This window comes from Lepisma saccharinum, chromosome 17 (genome assembly GCF_977018435.1).
Source record: "Lepisma saccharinum chromosome 17, izLepSacc3.1, whole genome shotgun sequence".
Classification (NCBI taxonomy): domain Eukaryota; kingdom Metazoa; phylum Arthropoda; class Insecta; order Zygentoma; family Lepismatidae; genus Lepisma; species Lepisma saccharinum.
In genome coordinates, this window is record NC_139245.1 from 50,089,900 (window position 1) to 50,111,787 (window position 21,888).

At 39.1% G+C, this 21,888-nt stretch overlaps 1 protein-coding gene across 3 annotated transcripts in view; it reads left to right on the forward strand.

Annotated features, from left to right (window-relative positions):
• LOC146001741 (uncharacterized) overlaps positions 1-21,888 on the forward strand; it is a 100,436-nt gene that overhangs the window by 26,872 nt on the left and 51,676 nt on the right. For all 3 annotated transcript variants that reach the window (XM_083139445.1, XM_083139447.1, XM_083139444.1), the window contains exon 2: positions 235-686. In XM_083139445.1, coding sequence (XP_082995571.1) covers positions 265-686 — 422 coding nt within the window. In that variant the 5' untranslated portion in view covers positions 235-264. The remainder of the gene's footprint in view (positions 1-234; positions 687-21,888) is intronic.

A 21,888-nucleotide genomic window follows, 5' to 3' on the forward strand; every position in this document is an offset into this window, starting at 1 on the left:
AAAAATATCGGCTGTTATCAGTAAATGAATTCCAACCAATGCTTTCTGATACCACTAATATCAGCTGATACCAATACATCGGCAAATGTTACATACACATAAGGTTTACGTATGAAACAGAATGAATTACGCAGAACTGAGTTACGGATAAAGCAGTCTCAACTTTATATATATTTTCTAATTTTCTATCAATTTCAGCACAATCTGAAGTTCATGTGTAAAATGTATTTGCAGATTTCAAGTGCCTGACCCTCATCAACACAGATGGAGTTTGATGAGCACCCTTCGTTCCCTCAAGTGAAGGTAGAGCCTGGCATCATGAGTTCCTCAGAGGATAGTGAACCTAAACCTCTTTCTTATCACGAAGAGTCAGTTGAAAAAACTTTGGAGCCAACATCATTATCATCATCAGTCGTTAAATCCGAGTCCAAGGAGGGAAAAGTGAAAACGGAACAGCAAGAGGATGTTAGTGGCAGCACCATTCACATATACTTGAACTCTTGTCCTGGGACGAATGAGTTTTTAGAGGAGGATAGTAAATATTTGGATACAAGTGATAACATTGCACACTCCAGTGCTGTTGAATTAAAAAATACTGAGATTGACAGTGTTAAAGTAGAACCTGAAGATGTGAAAAAGAGTGAAGTAAGAATTGAAGATGAAGGCTCAGCTTCAGCCACAGAAAGGTGAGTGCATGAAGTATTTTCAAATGAATGAAAATGAGAACCCAGGGTGGCTACTCACCAGGAATTCCTTGAATTTTGTGTGAATTATTGGCTGCGGGAATTGTGCATGAATTTTTTTCCATAGACGTTGCAGCTTTTAGTATTCCAAATCCCATTAAATTTATACATATTTATAAATGCTCTGGGGCAAGTTTTTCATAGTTTAGCTTTTATTTTTGTCAAGGAAGGAAATGAAAGGTGTGCGAAAAATGAAACAGAATTCAATCTAATTAGCTGTTTCGAGCAAACAGAAATTCTGTCTTAAACAGAAACAATCCATTTACTTTGTTACTATTCTTTGCAAGACAATCTATCTGACAGATGGAAGATTATTGCAAGATAAGATATCTTGAAGTTGATTTTGTAAATTTGAGTTTGAAATTCTTGTAGAATGATCATTTTTTTCGTAGATTAGTGTATCCCGTAATATATGTGACTTTTCTTCATACATATGTAAATGTAAACTCCACACCTTATTAAATTAAATGTTAGGATACCATTTAATTCAATTGAATTTGGATTTTTGGACATTTTGAATCACATACCCTTTATATTGTTAATATGTCTGTATGTGTGGTGACTTGCAGTAATAGGTAAGGTTGAAAGAAAGGAAGCATATGCTTGTGCCTTGAGTTTTTGGGAAGTTCGCCTTGAAACTTGGGAATTATACTTGAATTTTATGATAATCCTAGAGTAGCCACCTGGTACCACTTACTGGATGGCCACAATTAAAGTTTTTCAGTGAAATATTTCGATCTGGTGGTGAAAATTTGAAGTTTTTTTTTTCTTCTCAACAGTATTCGCTTTCCCATGGACTCCATCGCCTCTATACCAAGTTTCAGTGCAATCCGTTGCCTCAAATGGGCTCCAGAGGGCTCTTGAGTAGAGCATGTTTAATTGTGGCCATCCACTGCTATGACTATATTTTCTGAACTTGAATATTTAGTTGTATTCAAAATGCTTCTTACATATGAGTAGATGCATTGATTTTCTTAAGTCACAATCAAGTGTGGATTTCAAGCCCCCTCTCCCCTTCTCCTCCCACCTTTAGGAAAAAAGTCATGGAAGTTTTGCATTAAGTGGCTGGTGACCATCCACAAGAAAGTGAAAACTGTTGCAAGGTTAGGCAAAATGTTTAGAAATTAAGCAGAGAATTGAGCAACTATTGGCATTAAACTTCCACTGTAATCAGTCAGGTCTTGATTCTTACAAGCGAGGACCAAAAAGAAACCAGAGTCGTTCTCTGGTGTAATATATCCTTCCTCTGCTATACTGCCGCAAAATTAGTTTGGTATTGACGCTTGGGAAGCACATGTTGAAATCGGGTCTACGTCACTGCAGGAGTGTGGGTTGCTGGCATGCGAGCCAATCAAAATCTTCCCAGTGCTTCACCCAAGCCCTGATTACCTAGCAACAGAAAACGTTTATCTCGGTGTTGCCGCTTATCGAGCGATTCTTCCTGCGATCAGTTTTCATGTTGTTGGGAGAGGACGTGTTGTTTGTTTGTTGCGTTGCGTTGCTGTGATATTTTAACCGGTCCGTTTGTTTAGTGTTTATTGAATTTAGAGTATTCTTTGTTGTATATAGCGTGTTGTTTTAGTGTGTTATTTTTTGTACATAATTTTCTGTGTTCTGCTTGAGTGTGTTGTGAGCTTGTGTGAAGAATGTCAAGCACAGGAGGCAATACTCGAGATGACAATGTACCAAAGAGGCCGTGCACTAAAAGAAAAAGGAATTCTTCTCAAAGGACAAACGCGGGAGATGGTTTGTTCTGAGCGCAAATAATTTGAGCAAGAGAAAAACAATGGGGGTCCAACCATTTCTGTAAATAAAGTTCTGGACAGGACTGCTGCTGTAGTCGGCGTGTCTAAGAACACCATAGGGAAAGAAAAATATAATGTGGTAGAAATAAATAAATAAATAAATAAATGTGAGGCTTCAAAATTGGAAACCCCAGGAAATACGAGGAATATCAGTAAACGCGTGACAAATTTAGATACATTTCAACAAGATGCTATTCGTTGCCATATTTACTCTTATTATAGGAGGAAAGATCATCCCACTGTTGGCAAACTGCGCGTTTCGTTGAAAGATTCGGCATTTTTTCAAGGTGGGGAAACATCTTTAAGGACAGTCATAAAATATCTGGGATTCTCATACAAAAAAAAAAATAATGGATGCAAAATAAAGTAAAGTATGGAGGCATATGGGGATGTGGAGGTAGAGCTCCACACATTCTCGACCTCGACCTACGCCATATTATGGAGGTGATGCGGTGATGTGCTTCACCAACCGCCTTTACCGCAGGTTTGCCCCAGGTACTCACTTGTGTTGAGTCGACTCCGGAGCCGCTCGGGATATTTGGAAAAGTTCCACAAACCACCGCGGGTCTCACGTGTGAAAGTCAGACGCCCCACCAACTGGACTTTGTGCAATTCAGTTGCAGTATAATTGAAAGACGGGCAGACTTCAACGGTAACTTCGGAAAGAAATTATTATTGAAAAGGTAACCTGTAAACAATGCTCGTTTCGTTAATTCGTTCATGTTGTAAGGGAAATGGAAATTAAGAAAGGAAACAATTCATCATTGTTATTCCGTTTTCCTTGATAAACAATAACACATGTCATCATTGTTGTTCCTTTTCATAACACGTTTTCCTCGACACAGCATCAGACGGCTGCACTGCGTACCGTACCGCATGATATGGCAACACCGTGACGCGTGTTCCTTCAGCTGTCAATACCAAACTAATTTTGCAGCAGGTATAGATGCCTCTTGAATCACTGTGCTGACAGGTGTCATTGAGTGAAGTAAATTTTTTTGTTAGCGTCTCTTGCTTCTTATGTTGATGTTTGTGATGGCTGAAAAGTTGGAATAATGTGCTGCTGTGAAATTCTGTTTACTGTTAGGAAAAATGGCATGGGAAACAGTTGTAATGATTGAAACAGCTTACAAGGAAACTGCTTTTGGGAAAACATAAGTTCACGAATGCTGAATTGTCACTTGAAGACCAACCTCGCTCAGGGTGACATGTCAGGACAGTGCTGATTTTTTTTTGATGCAAATGGCATTGTTCACTCAGGATTAGTTCTTAATTGCCAAACTGTTAACCAGGCATTTTACCCACAAGTTCTGAAACGTTTGTGTGACACAGTGAGATAAAAACGCTACGAATTGTGGCAAAGTGGAAAGTGGTGGCATCACCACAACAGTATACCAGTGCTCAAAGCCTTGAATGTGAAACAATTTTTAATCCAAAACCGCATGACCCAGTTTATCCACTCACTATATTCACCGGATCTCACTCTGTGCAACTTCTTTTTATTCGCCCAAATGAAAAAAGTCTTCAAAGGAAAATGTTTTGTGGACATGAAAGAGGTGAAGAAAAAACAAACGATGGAGGCATTATAAGGCATCAGTTTGCAAGAGTATCCGGACTGTTTGGAAAAGTGGAAAACATTTAGTCCAGTGTGTTGCATCAAACGGAAAGGACCAACACCAACTGACCCAAGCACTAGTAGCTTGCAGTTATTTTCAGTGAGACAAATCTAGTGGTCAAGTTGCAAACTATGCTGAAGAGAAATTGCCATGTTCATTTTTAATCAGTAATGATATGTGCATTTTAACTAACAATTTTTTGCTGACCAGTAATATTCACACACACACACACACACACACAAACATCATACACTATACCACAAAACCATTAAACATTTTGTTCCTTAGAATCGTAACTCCTATTTTCGTTTATGGTATCCACTAATTGTGGTCCCATTCCTTATGGGTAATTACAATTGGGGACACTGGAGTTACATAGCTGTGTGTACTTCAGGTTTTTCTACAAAATTGTATCCTACAATTTTATATTGAGTAAGGCATGAATGCCCATGCAATATTTTGATATAAAAACTGGGCATATTTCAGTATCAAGAACTGTATATAAAGTGACATTTGGGTGTTAAAATGGTGAAAAGAAACCTATATTTGGTTCAGAAACTACTAATTACTAGGGCTGAGTCGGTACCAATACCGATGCTCTCACTCATACCCACCAATACCAATGCCAATACCAATACTTGTAAAATTCTTGTTTGAAATAACAAAGTTTAGTTAGTGAGTCGTACTAGCTCATCCCACCACATTCTTTTAATGGGTAATTCTATGTCAAATCAACTAAGAAAAAATAAATTTTGGAATTTGATGTCATGGATTTGACTAATTTTTGGTATACACGTTTGTTGTCATCTGAAATGCAGAAAATATTTTATTTTGATTTTTCATATTGCCGATTTTTGAGTTATTGAATTTTGAAAATTGACAAAATTGTCCAAAAACCACTCACCACTGAAACTTTTAAATACAATTTGAAAGACCTGTTTCAACTTCAGGGCTGGGCATGGTCTCATTTTAAAGCTTAGGGCTTTCATTTGATATACAACATGCTTTGTTTTTTTGCAAAAAAAAAAAAAAATGTTGAAAGTTTTTTCAAAATTTTATTTTACAATTTCACAAAAAACAGATGTTTCAAAAAATTTGCACATATTGGTACACATCTACTGAAGTTTCAGTCAAAAATTCAAGGTGGTATGTCTCTTGGTATCATATGAAAAGTGAATTCCTTTCAAGACCATGTGATGATTTAAGTTAACATATTTTACATACTTAACCTTCTACCAGTGGCTGTTCCAGGGTCCACTTTGCAAAGGACTGAGTGTCTTGGGATTTTAAGAACATCTGGTTGCCTTGGATAACTAAATGACTGTGCTGGACCACAAGGATGCAAGAGAGACACCTGCACTTCATGTTCTACATCATCTTTCGAAAGGACACATCCCACCCACCCACTAATTGGCATCCTACACACATGCTACAAAACCTGTGATGTGTTCAAAGGGTACAGTTTCAACATCTGCATTAACTTTAAAACAATGTACCAAAGTTTCTTCAGATGCAGAAAACACTTTAGTTTCCACTTTTTCTGTGCTTACTAGTATGAATGCATGAAACCTCTGAGTCCCTGTTACAGCAACAGCTTCATCAAACCCTGTGTGTAAAAGTCTCTCTTCTTCCAAATATTCATCATTTGTCACATAAAAGAAAGTAATTGATGCAATGTTCTCCTTTCCCCATTCAAATAGCTGGAGTGGTTCATGATTTGGTTCGAAAGAGAATTCTGGAGACGCTTTGGTTGCCAGCCTCTTTACTGTTCCTCCAACAACACCACACACTCCGTTACCATGTGCTGTTGCATAAAAATGCCACTCAGCTGCAATGCTATCGAAATCTCTATGATGGTTGCACAAGTTTGCAAAGTTTTTGCGGTTCTTATATTGCGCTGCTGAAGCATCAGAGAAGTAATATACTTTCTGTAAGTTTGGCAGACAATCAATTTTCAATATATCTGAAAGCTTTCTTTGGAAAGCATGGACAAGAACTGTGTTGTGAATCAAGCAGTCTGAAATGAAGACATAACACTTTTGTTTTAGAATGTTGAACAAACTCCTCTGTGGATTTAGTAATTGTCTCAAAAGAACAGCGATATACTGATATCCACTGCTTGTAGGTTATATTTTCAACCATCTCTTCCTCACGGCTTGTTAGCAAGGCTTCCTTGAAATCAATTACGCTGGGACAGAAATCACACTACTCTAGAAAACACTTCTGTTGTGGTACCCTACACATTATATTTGAAATACAATCTTGGTATGTTTTTAATGGGTTTTCTTGTGGTGGGAGAGTCATCTTATTTAAGTGAGCTCCAGCTATCATTAGTTTAACATTTTGATACCCATACAGTGTGAGTATCACTGGCTCCTGCTATTATGCAACTCTTTGGTCTTAATTCTACAAATTTTGAAAACCCAATCTTAAGTAGCAGGTATTTAGATTTAAAAAGTTTTGAATATTTCTCTCAGATTTGCCAGGACCAATATTTTTAGAATGTGGATACGTTTACCATCTGTGACCCTCATGGAAACATAGTCTTTCTTGCCAGACATTTGCCGGCTAACTTCATCACTGCAGTAAAAATCTTTAATTCATGAGGCTGTTTCTTCTGGTAAAGTTTTCCAGGTCTGGTGTCAGGTGAGGACAAAATTCTCTTCTCTTCGACGAGTTTTTTTTTGCTTTCTTTGCTATGTAATTACTAACACCAAACTCCTTTTTAATTTTTCCACATGACCAACTTTTGGGCAAAATAGACAAAATCATGAACCTTTCACTTTTATTTGCAGTTTTAAATCTGTCTTTAAGTTGCTCAAAAATTTCTGATTCTGCATGAAAAAGGGATTGGGTATAAGTATTTCTTATTTTCTTTATCTTTTCTCTGCAATACCTTTTCGAACTCTTCAGTTTCTTCTTACTCACTGGAGACACCAAGAGAGATCAAAGAGGCACCACGCCATGGAGGCATATAGGGGTTGTGGGGGTAACGCCCCACACTTTCTTGATCTGGTCGTGAGTGGGGGTGATGTGATCAGCATCACATCCCTGACTGCCTTTACCCCTCAGGGTTTCCCCCAGGTACCCATGGATCGAACCCAGGACCTATAGCATGGTAGTCAGACGCGTTACCGACTGACCCACCGTGGCCACTGAGTTCAGTGACTTCTATTTATTAGGATCTAGAAGTTGATTTTGAATGGGATTTTATTAGATAGTAAAATTAATCTCGAGTTATAATGACAGTCGTGATCGCATTCTAAGAATCTAAAATGCAATCTTCATTAGTATACACCTTTATGACGTTCCTTCATTTCAGAAATCATTGGAATACCAAAGTTAATGAAAACCCACTGGTTTTTAAAATGTTTTTTTTTTTTCAAGTGAGGCCCAATCCGAAAAACCCAGGTTGTGCTCACCTTGGTGAACCCTGGATGACTCTCCCTTGAACTTTCTCTCTCTCACTCACGATACCAAAGAGATACCACCTTGAAATTTTGACTGAACCTTCAGTAGGTGTGTACCAATATGTGTAAGATTTTTGAAATTTTTGGAAAATTTCGTTTTTTGAAAATTATAAAATAAAATTTTGAAAAACTTTCCATTTTTTTGTTGCGAAAAACCAAGCATGTTGTATATCAAATGAAAGCCCTCTTCATAAGCTATAAAATGAGACCATGCCCAGCCCTGTAGTTGAAACAGGTCTCTTTCAAATTGTAGCTATTTAAAGTTTCAGCGATGAGCAGTTTTTTGGCAATTTTGTCAATTTTCAAAATTCAGTAACTCAAAAACCAGCAACATGAAAAATCAAAGAAAAATACTTTTTCTATATTTCAGATACCAAGATACCATGTACGAGGGGCGATCAGGTTGCTCTGACCCTAACATAGAAAAAGTGGCTATAGGGTTTCAATTTTTTAATTATTTTTCAACATACTCCCCTGCAACTCCAATGCACTTTACCCATCGGTGCTCCAACGCCTGGATAGCTTGCAAAAAAAAATCTTCCGGCTGGTCCTCCAACCACGAGTCCACAGCCCTTATCACCTCAGAATCATCAGAAAATTTTTGCCCATGAATGTCATTCTTCAAATGTTTGAACAAATGGAAATCACTGGGGGTCAAATCTGGGGAATACGATGGGTGGGGCAACAATTCGAACGATGCATCTGCGATATTGGACCTCGCAATGCATGAGGTGTGGACAGATGCATTGTCCTGGTGAAGGTGCACTCCATGAGTCAACATCCCGCGCCTCTTTTTCTTGATGGAATCACGTAATTTCTTGATTAGGTCACTGTAGTATGTGCCAGTGATGGTTTGGCCTCTTTGTAGATAGTCCACAAGAAGGACACCCTTGCAGTCCCAGAAAATTGAGTCTATCACCTTCTTGGCTGACGTGTGCACCTTGAACTTCTTCTTTGGTGGAGAATGTGGGTGTTTCCTCTCCATACTTTGTGATTTTGTTTCTGGGTCGAAGTGATGGACCCATGTTTCATCCATAGTTACAAATCGGGCAAGGAAATCGTCTATATCAGCACGAAACTTGTCAAGACGTTCTTGACTGATGAGCACTCGGGTGCACTTCTGATCTGGGGTCAGGTTTCGAGGACCCATCTTGCAGCAATTTTTTTCATTTACAATTCCCGGGTAATTATGTTTTGCACAGTGCCATATGACAGGCCACACATCTCAGCAACATGACGGATAGTGACTCTACGATCCTTCAGCACGATATCGTGGACTTTGTTAATGTTTTCGGTCGTCATGACAGTTTTTGGTGCTCCACCTGCATGTTCATCCTCACACGACTCTCTCCCACAATTAAACTCACGACACCATCTCTTCACCATACTGTATGAAGGAGCAGTGTCCCGTAGTGTATCCACCAAGTCCTCATGAATTTTGGATACCGTCCACTTCTTCTTCACAAAATATGTAATCACCGCTCTCACCTCAGTTTTCTCCATTCTGGCACATTGACACAACTTCACTCAGTTAAACCTCTGTAAAAAGAAAACTGTAAGCTACTCAGACTTGCAATTCAGAATGAAAGCATATAAAGGATCACTAAACAATAACAAAATAAAAAATCAATCATAACGTCATTCCTTCTACGTTAGGGTCGGAGCAACCTGATCGCCCCTCGTATACATGTATACCAAAATTTAGCCAAATCCATGACATCAAAGGTTTATGCACTGGTTGATTTGACCCTACAGCCTTGCAAATCTTTGTTTTGTCCATATTATCATATGCCTTTTTCTATACTAATGTCCAAAATTAAAGCAACAAACGGAAATTCTTTCCCGTGTGTCCATTTGACCACATAATACGATTAGGTGATAGTAATATTTATGATGTCATAGACAACTGGTTTAAGATAGAAAATAAACTAACCTTAATGTGCCAGGATTCAGGGGTGCCCATCCCCCCCAAGGCCAATGCCGCATCCCCTCCAAAATCATGTCATGCGTTTCCCCCAAATCATATCATTCGCACCCTTAAACCATATCGTAATCCTCACAAAATATTTAATTATGACAGCGTGTCTACCGAAAGTAACTTTTTTCTTAGCTTTACTGAACATTATAATTGATCTGCTCCTCCTCCCTAAACAGGGGTGCCATCACTCAAGACCACCCCTAAAATCGTTCATCATAATGGAGAATATCGCGTGGATCCCACTTTAAACTGTAAGTTCAGTCCCGATTAGCCTTAGAGTGCATAAAGTGGACTTAAAAGAACCAAATCAATCAATCGAGAATATCGCTTGCCTTGTAATGCAGCTTTAGTATAAAAACTTCATATTCATCTCATTAAAGCGCCAAACACACATCGTAGCAACAAATTATTGCGAGCAAGAAAATTTTTACATTCATTTTGCAGACTTTGAAGAGTATTAATTTAATGGGGTGTCAAAACTTTCTTAAAATCCCGAGATATTTAGTCTTTTCCTTTTCCTGCTTTTCCTTTGGCACATTCGGGGTCGAAAACGTGTGGATGTCTTATCGCTAAATACAGTCTCCAAAATGTAATGTTCGAACTCTCTCTCCACTACAGAAATCGCTTGACAATCTAAGATTTAACACTTTATCAAGAGCTTTCTATCTCCCCCTTTAAATTTCATACTCAATCCTACCACCAAAATTTCCATGCCAATTTTAGACTTACTGTTAATATTGAAGAGTAGATATTGCCTCTTCCAAAAAATTAATTCTCAGTCTCCACACCAGAATTTCCGCAACAGTCAAAAATACAGCACCTTGAATAACGTAGTGTGGAAAACGACCCAAGAAACTGGTTCCCCGAGACGATGACAAGTAGATGGCAGTGCGATCGACCCAGGTGCTAATTTTGTTATGAAAGTAATGCGGCTTATTTAGTTTTTGGAATATATTGTGTAGATTTGTTTCTCTAGAAAGGCGGTAAGTGAATTGATGGAAACAGTTATATTTGTGGAGTGATTTGCAGTCACGAAATGGCATTAATTTAAAAAGAAAAGTAAAATAAAATTAATAAATAAATAGCATGCGTAACACAAGAAGAAACATCGCAATCTGATTCCGGACGTCAGGTCTTGGACTGTGTATTAGAGTTTATTTTTCTATGTTATTAGAATATAAAGAGTGTCCTGAGAGATATTTCATACCGAGGCGACAAACCACAATTGTCGCTTGAAAGCGAGCAGTCGGAAATCAATGCAGCCTTTCGAACCGTAGGGACACAAGCTCTGACTGCACCGTTTCCTCAAGGAAAATTTACACCAAAGCGACACGCGACAAACGATACGAGGATTTCACACCAAAGCGACACGGGTCCTTCGGTCCAAGGCAACTTTCACACCGAAGCGGCATGATGGGAAGCACAGGCCAGCGTTCGGTTGGTGAAATCCTTAAGCGATAAGTGTCGCATGCCGCTTGTCGCTTTGGTGCACAATCTCACTAAAGCAAGACACTCATTGCATCGCGCATGTGCGAACAACAAACCACGGCAACATGTTGCAAGCTATTGAGGAAATGGCCCAGTTTGAGCGACGCAGAAGCGACAAAGCGACACGTGTTGCTTATCGTGTCGCCTAGATCTGTAGTTGTAATGTGCGGTTTATCGTGTCGCCTATCTGTTGTTCGCAAGCAACACTTGCTAATAGACTGAAGGCACCATGTCGCTTGTCACTTAGTTGGGAACTCTCACTGTAGCGCGTCGCTTTGGTCTCAGCACCCTTCCTTTAAGGAGCTTTCCGACCGAAGTAACAAGTAGCACGCGAATACGCCATATGAACGTGTCGTTTGCTGTTTGGACCCTCATGTGCAATGAATGCTATTTTACAGTCTGGAAGTGTGTGTCACTAGTGTGACAGTGTGAACATCCCGTGTCGCTTGTCCCATTGGTTTGAAAGTTGCCTTACAATCATGTTGATGGCACTAAGAAAGTTTTGTGGGGTTCCCCTTGTCGTTTCATGCAATCATCATTATCATCATCGCTGCGATTAGTTTAAATCGGAAGAAAAGAGAAGTAAATATCCAAAATAAAAATGCTTCAGTGTGTATATCTTTAAAAGAAATGATGATGATAATAATAACGAACCTAATTCATACACAAAAATTTAGTTGCCAAGAGCATTTCACGCGTATTTTTTCTCCCGTATTATTAACGAAAGTATGACAATAACAGGACGTGGTCGACTGTCTAGAATGTTCGTTAATATCTTCGCGACCACATTACCAAATATAGCAATTATCACATTCATAGAAATGCTTCATGTAAAAGAATCAGACGTTGCAGCGAAAACTCCATTTACTTCCATTATAAGCAGTTGAACACCAAGCACCGGGGTCAACACCAGCACCTCTAGCGGATCATTTTCGAGTGGAACCATCCAGAGAGCGCAGAAGCATGCCGTTTTCCACACTACGTTATTCTAGGCTCTGTAGTCTAAAACAATAGTAATACACAAGAATTGGATATCCCCTTCAATTTAATGCTCAATCCCCCTCTAACTAAAGTACTCGCCATAATCTAAGACCTAGAGTTGGATACTGTCCCCCCCAAAGTTTAATTCAGAATCCCCCTCAGAACCCACGTGTCAGTTAAGGCCTAATATATAGGAGTTTGATACACCCCCCCCCCCCTTTCGATAATGCCCTAAATACTTTATTTTCTTCATCTAATGGATTAAATGTGATGCATTTAAGGTGTAAAATTTTTACATATATTTTGTAAAAGATATAAATGTTGAATTTTATATTATTTGTAGGGAAAAATCCCCCCCAAAAAATCTCGAAGGCGCAACCTGCACCATAAAACCTTTCTGTGGGCACCCCTTCCAGAATTTATCAACAAAAAAATCACGATAGCAACAGGTTAAACTTGGCAAATTTATCACCAAAAAATCACACTAGGAAAGGATTTCTGTTTGTTGCTTTAATTTTGGACACTAGTGTATATTTAGGAATGCCATAATCAAATCATTTCTTGTAATGCAGGGGCGGCACGTGCCTTTTCAGGCAGGCAGGGCACATTTTTCTTTTGGGTGGGGAGGGGCAGTTAACCTCTATATTCCTCTTTAAGGTTTTTGAGAGGAGTTCCTTGACATGGAGTAAGTAAATTGTTCGAACAATGGGTCACTAGCATTAAATACTCACTACATAGGAATATGAAAAAGCAGCAACATATGGAACAAATTACATGAATAAAAAAAACTCTAATACTGACGTTGTAACCCTATGCGCTTGCAGTAAATAAACTTTGGGTAGATACTGGAATGGAAAATGTTGCACTGTTAACTCTGCTATAAAGGGCATGAGAAAGAAAGCAATAATGCCAAAAGTACTTTCAACAACGGCGGTAAAATCTGTGATATGGTTAGCACCCCTCACTGCTGATCAATAACAAAATATAATGAAGAAGTGAAGATACTAATGACAGAAATAAGAGAAAATAAAATACCTTTCTTTCCATTTATAATGATGGAAGAGCTTCTCCAGTTTCTGCGATGAATATTTTCCTTCGTATGATGAACTGTGATGACAATGATGGTGACTGAAGCCTATATGCATGATCTGTCTCCAAGCGAGCGGCTGATCCTCATCTTTTAATAGAGCGAAGGGGCATGGACTTCGATTCCACACAAAGTTATATAGTGCAGAGTAGTTGATTCACTATAATATGTCAAAATTTCACACATTCACACTTTTAACACTGCAGGGAGGGGATCTTGCTCCTCATCCTTTCTGCACCTCACCATGCCAATAATGTAAACTAATATTAATGTGTTATGTCTTTGTATAAGAAGTCCATTCTGCGGTTCTTCAAACATGCAAACTTCTCCATTAGTCTTTTGTTGAAGTCAGGAATTTCACAAACAAATTCTTTTTTCAATAGATAGCATGACCAATGCATTTAATCTCTTCTCTTTCATGGTGTTGCGCATAAAAGTTTTAATGAGCTTTAGCGTAGAGAAGCACCTTTCTGAGTCCACAGTGTTCATGGGAGTGGTTACAATAACACGTAACAGCTTCACAATTTCAGCGGATACCCCTTCTAAGTTGTTATGAAGGTTATGAAGGAAAAACTGAAGGAGGGAGGTTGCTCCACCACTGATTCTGAAATCTTTTGTCGTGTACAACGTAGTTGTTCAGTTTTCAGCCGTGGCTTATTTAGAAAGGGGTATGCATCAACAGCAGCGTTTACCTCACATTCAGGAAATTTTAGAGCATATGTCTCAAACTTATTTGAGCTAAAAAGTGTTGAAGCCACAAGATGCCCTGTGAATGAGAAACGCTCACGGGCTTGCGTTGTTATGGTATCGCAAACTTCTAGAGATGCAGATAGCTTCCCTGTTGCCGAGTTCGATTCACGCTGTCGTTTTGGATCACTTCCTTCCTTGGATGAACGTTCTCTTCCGAATATGATTTCTCACGTCCGTGACTGCATTTTCGAATTTGTTTATAGCAGCATGCACTTGTACTGGGTCCGCGTTCGTTTTCTGAACTTCGGCGTACAAGTGGTCAACATGCGGCATGATTTTATGAAAGAGTGATAGCCAATACATAAAAGTGTTGTTTTTCAATTGATAACATAAACCAGCTGCCTCTCGAATTGTCACACCATCGAATTCGTCACTCTGTTATATTTTTTCAAGACATTCAATAATTTCCGTCCTGTATTCAAATACTGTGTTCACCAGTCTGCTATTGAAATTCCACTGTGTAGGAATTGCTCTGGGCAATCACTTTGATGCAACTGATTTTAAAACACTAAATCTCTGAGGTGACCTCGAAAAGAATAATGTAGAGCCAGCTAGATGCATGAAGAATGTCCTGACCCCACTTATATGCAGAGTAGCCTGTTGCATGGTGAGATTTAATTGATGGGCATAGCAATGAATAAAATATGCATATTCATAATGCTTCCTAATAAGTGTTTGAACACCTGCATGTTGCCCACTCATTACAGCTGCCCCATCGAAGCACTGAGCAATTAATTTATATGGCTTATCTTTTAAGAACTGACCTATTTCGGATAACAATATTTCTGCTATATCGTTTGCTCTGGCACGAGCAGGATTAAAAAATCCCCAGAATCATTCGTAAACTTTTCCAGATCTCTCATAGCAGAAAATGAAAAAAAGTTGTAGCTGTGAAGAAGGATCTGTAGTTTCATCAGCCTGAATTGCAACAAAATGAGCATTTTCTATCTGAATGCTTATTTCTTCTGTGCATACTTCCAAAATGCAGTCCAAAATTTCATTTTGAACCGTGCTTGAGGTTCCCTTAAATACACTAGCAGACTCAAGATGTTCTTTCAATGATGAATCAAGTTCTGCCACAAAATTTACAAGGGCAAGAATTATTCCTCTGTTAAGTGAATCTGCAGATTCAACATGACCTCTCAATGCACACTCAAATACACCACAAAATTTAATGCAGTCTATAATAGTTGATAGAATTTTCCTCTTCTTGTTAACCATATCATTGTGCCATTTCACTGCTATTCGATAAGAGGGGTCCAGTTGTTTAGCAATACTTACACGACCCAGTAATGCAAGATCCGTACATGCAATTTGGAAGATTCGTGGCTTTTTATCTTTTCGGACAAATGTTTCATGTCCTTAATATCTGTACGTGTCCAAGCAAAGTCGCCCCCAAACAAAATACAAGGAAAGCAAAATAAAGCGCTGCATTTATCGCAATCACAAAGCCACACTTTTCGTTGATACCAGGCCATGTTAAAATTCCGATTTACTTGCTTTCCCTAACATGTTGAATGCTGAATTGAAATATTTGGTCGATGTGGTCCTAGTCGCTTTATGTGCAATTTCTCTTCCATTGTCAATGAATTGAAAGGCGTAGATATTAAAGTTTCTACATGATTCAATGTCATTTTAGCATGGACTAGTGTCGCAAAATGTCTTCCAAAATAATGAAAAGAAATATTCTATATTCACCAAGTATCCACTAATATCAATGACTAACTAGGAAGACGATGCACCGTTAAGTTCAGTTACAACACTTTACATTAGGCATGTACCCCCAAAAAGTTTGTTTATACTTATGAAGATATTTTGCATGTCAAGTTGCTGGAACACAGACACAATCACACAAATAAATAAACACGTACAGTAACTATAAACTTGAGAAAAAACTAATTATTTCATAAGCGACCAATACGCACAGACGGAACACAACGCAAACTCACACACTAACTCAAATCCAAATCCGTATTACAATGGGAAGAAAGTAGGATCTTTTTGAAAATACAAGGGACTAGTTTGTGCAATAAAAAGTGTTGTCAACTTTTCAAGCCGCCGGAACAAGCGTGAAGAAAAGCATTCGAGGATTTTTTTTCTATCTTATTGCTGCAGGCTGGAAGAACGAATGAACTGCCTGCCAAGCGTTGGAAACACTAACGGTGAACGAGGCAAACATGAATGGGAAGGGCACCTCGTTCACTGCCCAAAGACTGCTACAAATTTTGCGCTTTTCCATTGTGAGGGGATACCGTCCCTTTCCTATGCTGTAAATGTTTGATCAGTCAGTGACGTCACGTCTCAAGGGAGAGCTGAGATTGGACTCTCTCCAACAGGATGGAGAAATATATTAGCGTCCCACAGGGTGCACACCCTATAAGTCTGGTTGCAGCAACGTAGGAGTTGAGGGAAAACAAAAATTTTAGTTATATACCGATCGTCTTTTCAGATGAACTTTTTATGTTAAAATTGTTGTGGGTCAGTGCCCTAGTTGCCCTTTATGTAGCATCGCCACTGTTGTAATGTGTTTCCTGTAATTGCCTTATGGTGAATATCAGCTCTACTGTTGATCTGCCTCTTCTAAATCTATACTGTTCCTCTCTCATGTTCAGCTCTGTTACTTCTATTATTCTTTTCTCTAATATTTTCTCATACACCTTTGTTGAGGGGCACATTAGTGTTATTCGTTTGTAGGTTTTACTTTCCTTTCTGTCACCCTTCTTGAATATGAGAACGATTAGTCCCTTTGTCCAATCTCTTGGCACTTCTCTCTCTTGCCACATATATGTGAAAACCAAAGGTTCGTTCGTATATTACTTTTTTTGCCCAGGCACTAAATCTGTCATTTATGTCCAGTTTTTTTTCTACTTCCACTATCATTTAGCTCTATTATCCCACTTGCAAAGGAAACCTGTATTTAGCACGTTTAAGTCACAACAAATGTTCCATACTTGACTTTGTAGCAGAAGGGGAGGGGCTGTGTGTCTAAAATCGCAATATTTTTTTTCAACATCACAGAAGGAAAAGGTTATTTTACCGAATAAAATAACCTGAAAATCCCAATAATAGGGATTTCGCAGAAGGGAGAAAAAATACACTGGCCTGATTTCTGCCAAAATAAGAATGAGATAAATGTTCACTGGGAGACATATACCAATGACTTGTGTTTGTTGTAAACTCACTACCTTAGAGTACATGACAAACACATAATGGTGACTCACTGTTCATTGTGTATTCATATTTTTGTAATTTATTGCTTCTTTACTGCAACCTTTAGATTATGAAAACAGTGAGCATGAATTATTATTAGATGAAATAGAAAAATTGCCACACAAGGAACACCCATGCACTGACTATGACTAGATTTGATTGATTGAATTGTTGTTTTAAGTCCTCCTTATGCACAGTATGGCTAATTGGGACAGAAGTGGGATCCAAACCACTATGTGCCTCCACCGGGTATCAAACCCGGGACCCCTTGATTACAAGGCAACAACGCTACCACTGCACCATCGGGGAGGCCGACTATGACTAGACTAGAGAGCAACTGGGAAGGCGGTCGTCTGCTACCTTCGCGCAGAGCGTTGCCACATCCGCGGCCGAGTGGATATGCGATGTATTTCGCACGCACCGCAATGAAACGATGAACAAGATCTTTGAGCCAAAATTAAAAAAAAAGAAATTTCGTTTGACATTAAGCGAACAAATCGAAGCATTTTTGTCTCCATAGATACTACAATTATAAACATACAAATGAAATCGCAAAACAGAAATGAATAGGATATGAATGCGGCAACTGAACATACATACCTGCAATTTTACTCAGATTCAGAAGATTCATTTTCACCCTCAGTGTCTTCGGAGTCGGAGTCCTGGAGGTTGATAACGAAGGGCTCCATGATGCTGTCTCGAGAGATTTCACGGTGATAATCCTCTTCTTGCAGACGTTCTGCATGTTGCACACATTTATCCCAAGCAGAAACCGACACGTTCGCTACAGCCTCGTGCGTCAACTTTTCGACATCAGCCATTTTAAAAGTGCTGTTCTTTTCTGCAACGTAAGATTTCACTTGCGCCCAGATTAATTCGATGGGGTTGTATTGGCAATGGTACGGGGGCAGACGCACAACTTGGTGGCCGAATCCTCTGGCAAGTGTATCCACTTCGTATGATTTCGACGTCGGCTTGTGATTCCTGACCAAAAGTAACAGCTCTGCTCTGGTTTGCGAAGATGCGTGGGGAATATTGTGTTTTTCCAGCCACGATATTATTTCTGCTTTCCTGGTATTTGTTGTTGGGGCCTTATTTAACTCTACAGAGTGTACGCTGGCATTATCCATAACTATAGTGGAATTTGGAGGAAGGTTCGGAATTAATTTTTCTTCAAACCACTGCTTAAAAACAGCACCAGTCATTTCGTTGTGGTAATCTGTAGATGTGCTTTTCGATTTTGCTCTGAAAATCAATTTGCAATCGGGAAGGAAGCCGGTGTTTGCAGAGCCAACGTGGCAAACAATCAGACGCCCCCCCCCCCCTTTCCTACAGGAACTTTTAGGCCACCCGTACCATCGTTCATTTGCCAACATGTTTTTCGTGTGTGGTTCTGGTTAACCCACGTTTCATCGAGGTAGAAAACAGGTGATTTTCCTTCTTGTTTGATGCAATGAATCTTTCGCAAGAATGCAGCTCTCGCAGCTACGATGTCCGTCCTTTCCATTAACATCTTCCGTCCATCATTGCATTTTCTATATTTAAACCCCATGCTCTTTAGAATACGCAGCATAGACCATCGGCTGCCAACAAATTTACATTCCACCTTCATTTTCTTTGCAAGTTTCAATGATGTAGGAAATTCACCATTTCTGTACATGTTCAAAACTTCCCTGCGTAATATGCTCTTATCGAAATCATCAATATCGGTAACAGGCTTTTCGCGGCGAGGATTTTTGCCTGGTGATCGAAATACAGCACTCCCACTTGCACGAACAGATTTTTTCCCCTCGCTCACAATTCTCTGCACTGAACGCAAACTTACCCCGCACGCCGCGGCAGTCCTTTCTTGAGGTCTGGCAACATGGCACTCAGCTTCGCCCTCCACAATCGTTTTCTGCTCGGCCTCGATTTTAAAGTAATTGTACACGTTGTACACGATCTCACGTGCTTGCTTGTGTAAAACACAACGCTTCCTATTCTCAGCTTCCATTGTGCACACGGATATACCAAATATTGCTACTCCAATAGCCACAACCAAAACAGTAAATCACAGCGTTCAAAACTCCGCGCGCGGAAAGACAGTTGCAGATTCGACCGTACTGGCTCCAAGTCAGCGTTGCCAGCCTCGCACGGGAAACAAACGCTTCTCACTGAATTTATTCTGTAGGCTACTGGAAAGGGTAGTAGAATTTCACGCTTATCAGACATTTTATTATTTGCGTTTGTAATAATAATAATAATAACAAAATAAGGAATAATAACACCAAACACTTATTTCGCTGTTATGGTTCTGTTTACCAGAAAATATTTAGGTCGAAATGAATTCTTGGACTGTTACACGTATATTATTTTCTAGTAAGTGCTGTAACTTTCCAGTTCTTCGTTGTACGGTTGTACTTTCCATTTTTAATTCAGTACATTACAGAATTACTGGGAACGATTTCTTTGGTTAGCGTTCTTATTACGCGTATGGATGACTATGGCAATAGGTATGGCAATAACACTAATATAATACAGATACATTGTTATTGTTACCCGTATTGATATAGCAATTTTACATATATAATAATACGTACAACAATAACTCAAACATAACTGTATGACATGATGGTTGCCGTTATAAAACATTGCATAAGATCGTGGTGGCTTGAACCCAATCTATTCAGTATCAACTTTAAATATTTTGTTTTTTGATTTTATGTTTTCAGTCCACTTTATGCACAGTAAGGCTAATCGGGACTGGACCTACAGTTTAAAGTGGGTTCCGAACCACTGTGTCATGAACCTCAACCGGGTATCGAACCCGGGACCACTTGATTGCAAGGCAACGACGCTACCACTCCGCCATGGGCGAGGCCCTTTAGATATTGTGTTTGCCTCACGGACCAGATAAAAGGCAAAACGTTCTCTGCAATTATCTCTGCAGGTTTTCACGCGTTTTACTCTCCGTTCCAATTACCCACACCTTTTCCTATTTCGATACAAACAGCTGTCCCTTGCCTCACCGACAATGAAGACTTTGAATTTGCACTATTTATTTGTTTGTAATGAGTTGCAAGGGAATAGGTACATAATGCTTGGAATGCTGTCCCTAGTTGTGGTGGTTACATTTTACGGATGGTTTCAGTACTTATAGCTAGGGTTGGCAACGCTGCCTTTTCTTGCTACTGTGCACCCACTTTCCACCCGCCTTCCAAGATGCTCTCAAGTCTAGAACCCTTGACATTCTGTGGAAGATCAAAGTCACTTGCTTAGCGCTCTCAGTCACCATTCACTACCATGTTTTCCACCGAAGTAAGCTCAATAATGCTTTTTTGTAAACATGCAACATTTCTTCGTTATTTATGCAGCACGTAATTACCATGCATGTGCCAAATAAATAAGAACTATTCACAAACCAACATGGGTCAGATGCAGCTTTGAAAAAGAGAAACCCTCCACCATTTGACTTGAGAGAAAACCCTGAATAATTATTCCACGTTAAATTATGTCAGAAAAGTTTAGTTTAAATTATTGACTTGTTATTAAGAACACTGGAAACTTTCACTTGGTTTAATTCTGATTTTTGAAAAGCCATATCCCATTGAAGCAAAACAAAGACTGGGGCCTCCCCGATGGTGCAGTGGTAGCGTCGTCACCGTGCAATCAAGGGTTCGATACCTGGTGAAGACACTTAGTGGTTCGAATCAGGGGCGTTTCCAGAAATAAAATTGGGGGGGGGTCCAGCTAGGGGTGCCCATTCCCCAATGCATGTCATAAGCCCCATAAAGTTTTAAATTATGACAGTCTTATAACAGTGATATATTAATAATACTATCTTATTAAATATTAATAATAATAATAATTACTAGACATGCACACACTGACAAATATATTTTTTTTATTGCCTGCTACATAATGCAATATATTGTTTCTAGTATTTCACCACTGTATGTATTATTCTGACAAAAAAGAACTTTACTTATTGTACCAAAACAGTTTCTCATGACATGGCTGAAGGTAGTGCTACATTTACCGTTAGACTGGCAGAGTGCGTACACATTCCTTTTGGGTATTGTTGATTTATTCGTGATTGCACACCATTAAATCTGCCACTCACATCATAACCTTGACTCATGAATTTTTTCATGTCAAGACCAAGTTTGTGACTTTGTTGAAGAAGAACTCATGTCAGATTTTTAGCTGAAATATCACTACCCAGTGTGATACACAGGGGTGCCCATCAACCCCCCCCCCCCAAAGGCCAATGGCACATCCCCCCAAAAATCATGTAATGAGTCCTGTCCCCCCAAATCATATAATTTGCACCCTCAAACTATATCGTAATCCCTACGAAGTATTTAATTAAGGCAGTGTGACTGCCGTAAGTAACTTTTTTCTTAGCTTTGTGTTCCAAATGATGCACCTCCTTTAAATTAAGCAGTATACCAACATAAGCATTATATTTCAAGAAGTCATATTATTAATTAATATCAAGAATATCACTTATGTCTTGTAATGCAGCTAGAGTATAAAACTTCACATTCACCTCAGTAAAGCACCAAACACGCATTCTCGCAACACAACATTGCGAGCAAGAAATTTTTTTCATCCATTTCTTTGCAGGCTTTCAATACTTTCTTAGAATCCCGAGATATTTAGTCTTTTCCAGCTTCTCTTTTGGCATATTGAGGGTTGAAAACATGTGGATACCATATCGCTAAGTAGAGTCTCCAAAATTTAATGGTGGAACTCTCTCTCTTCACTACAGAAATCCC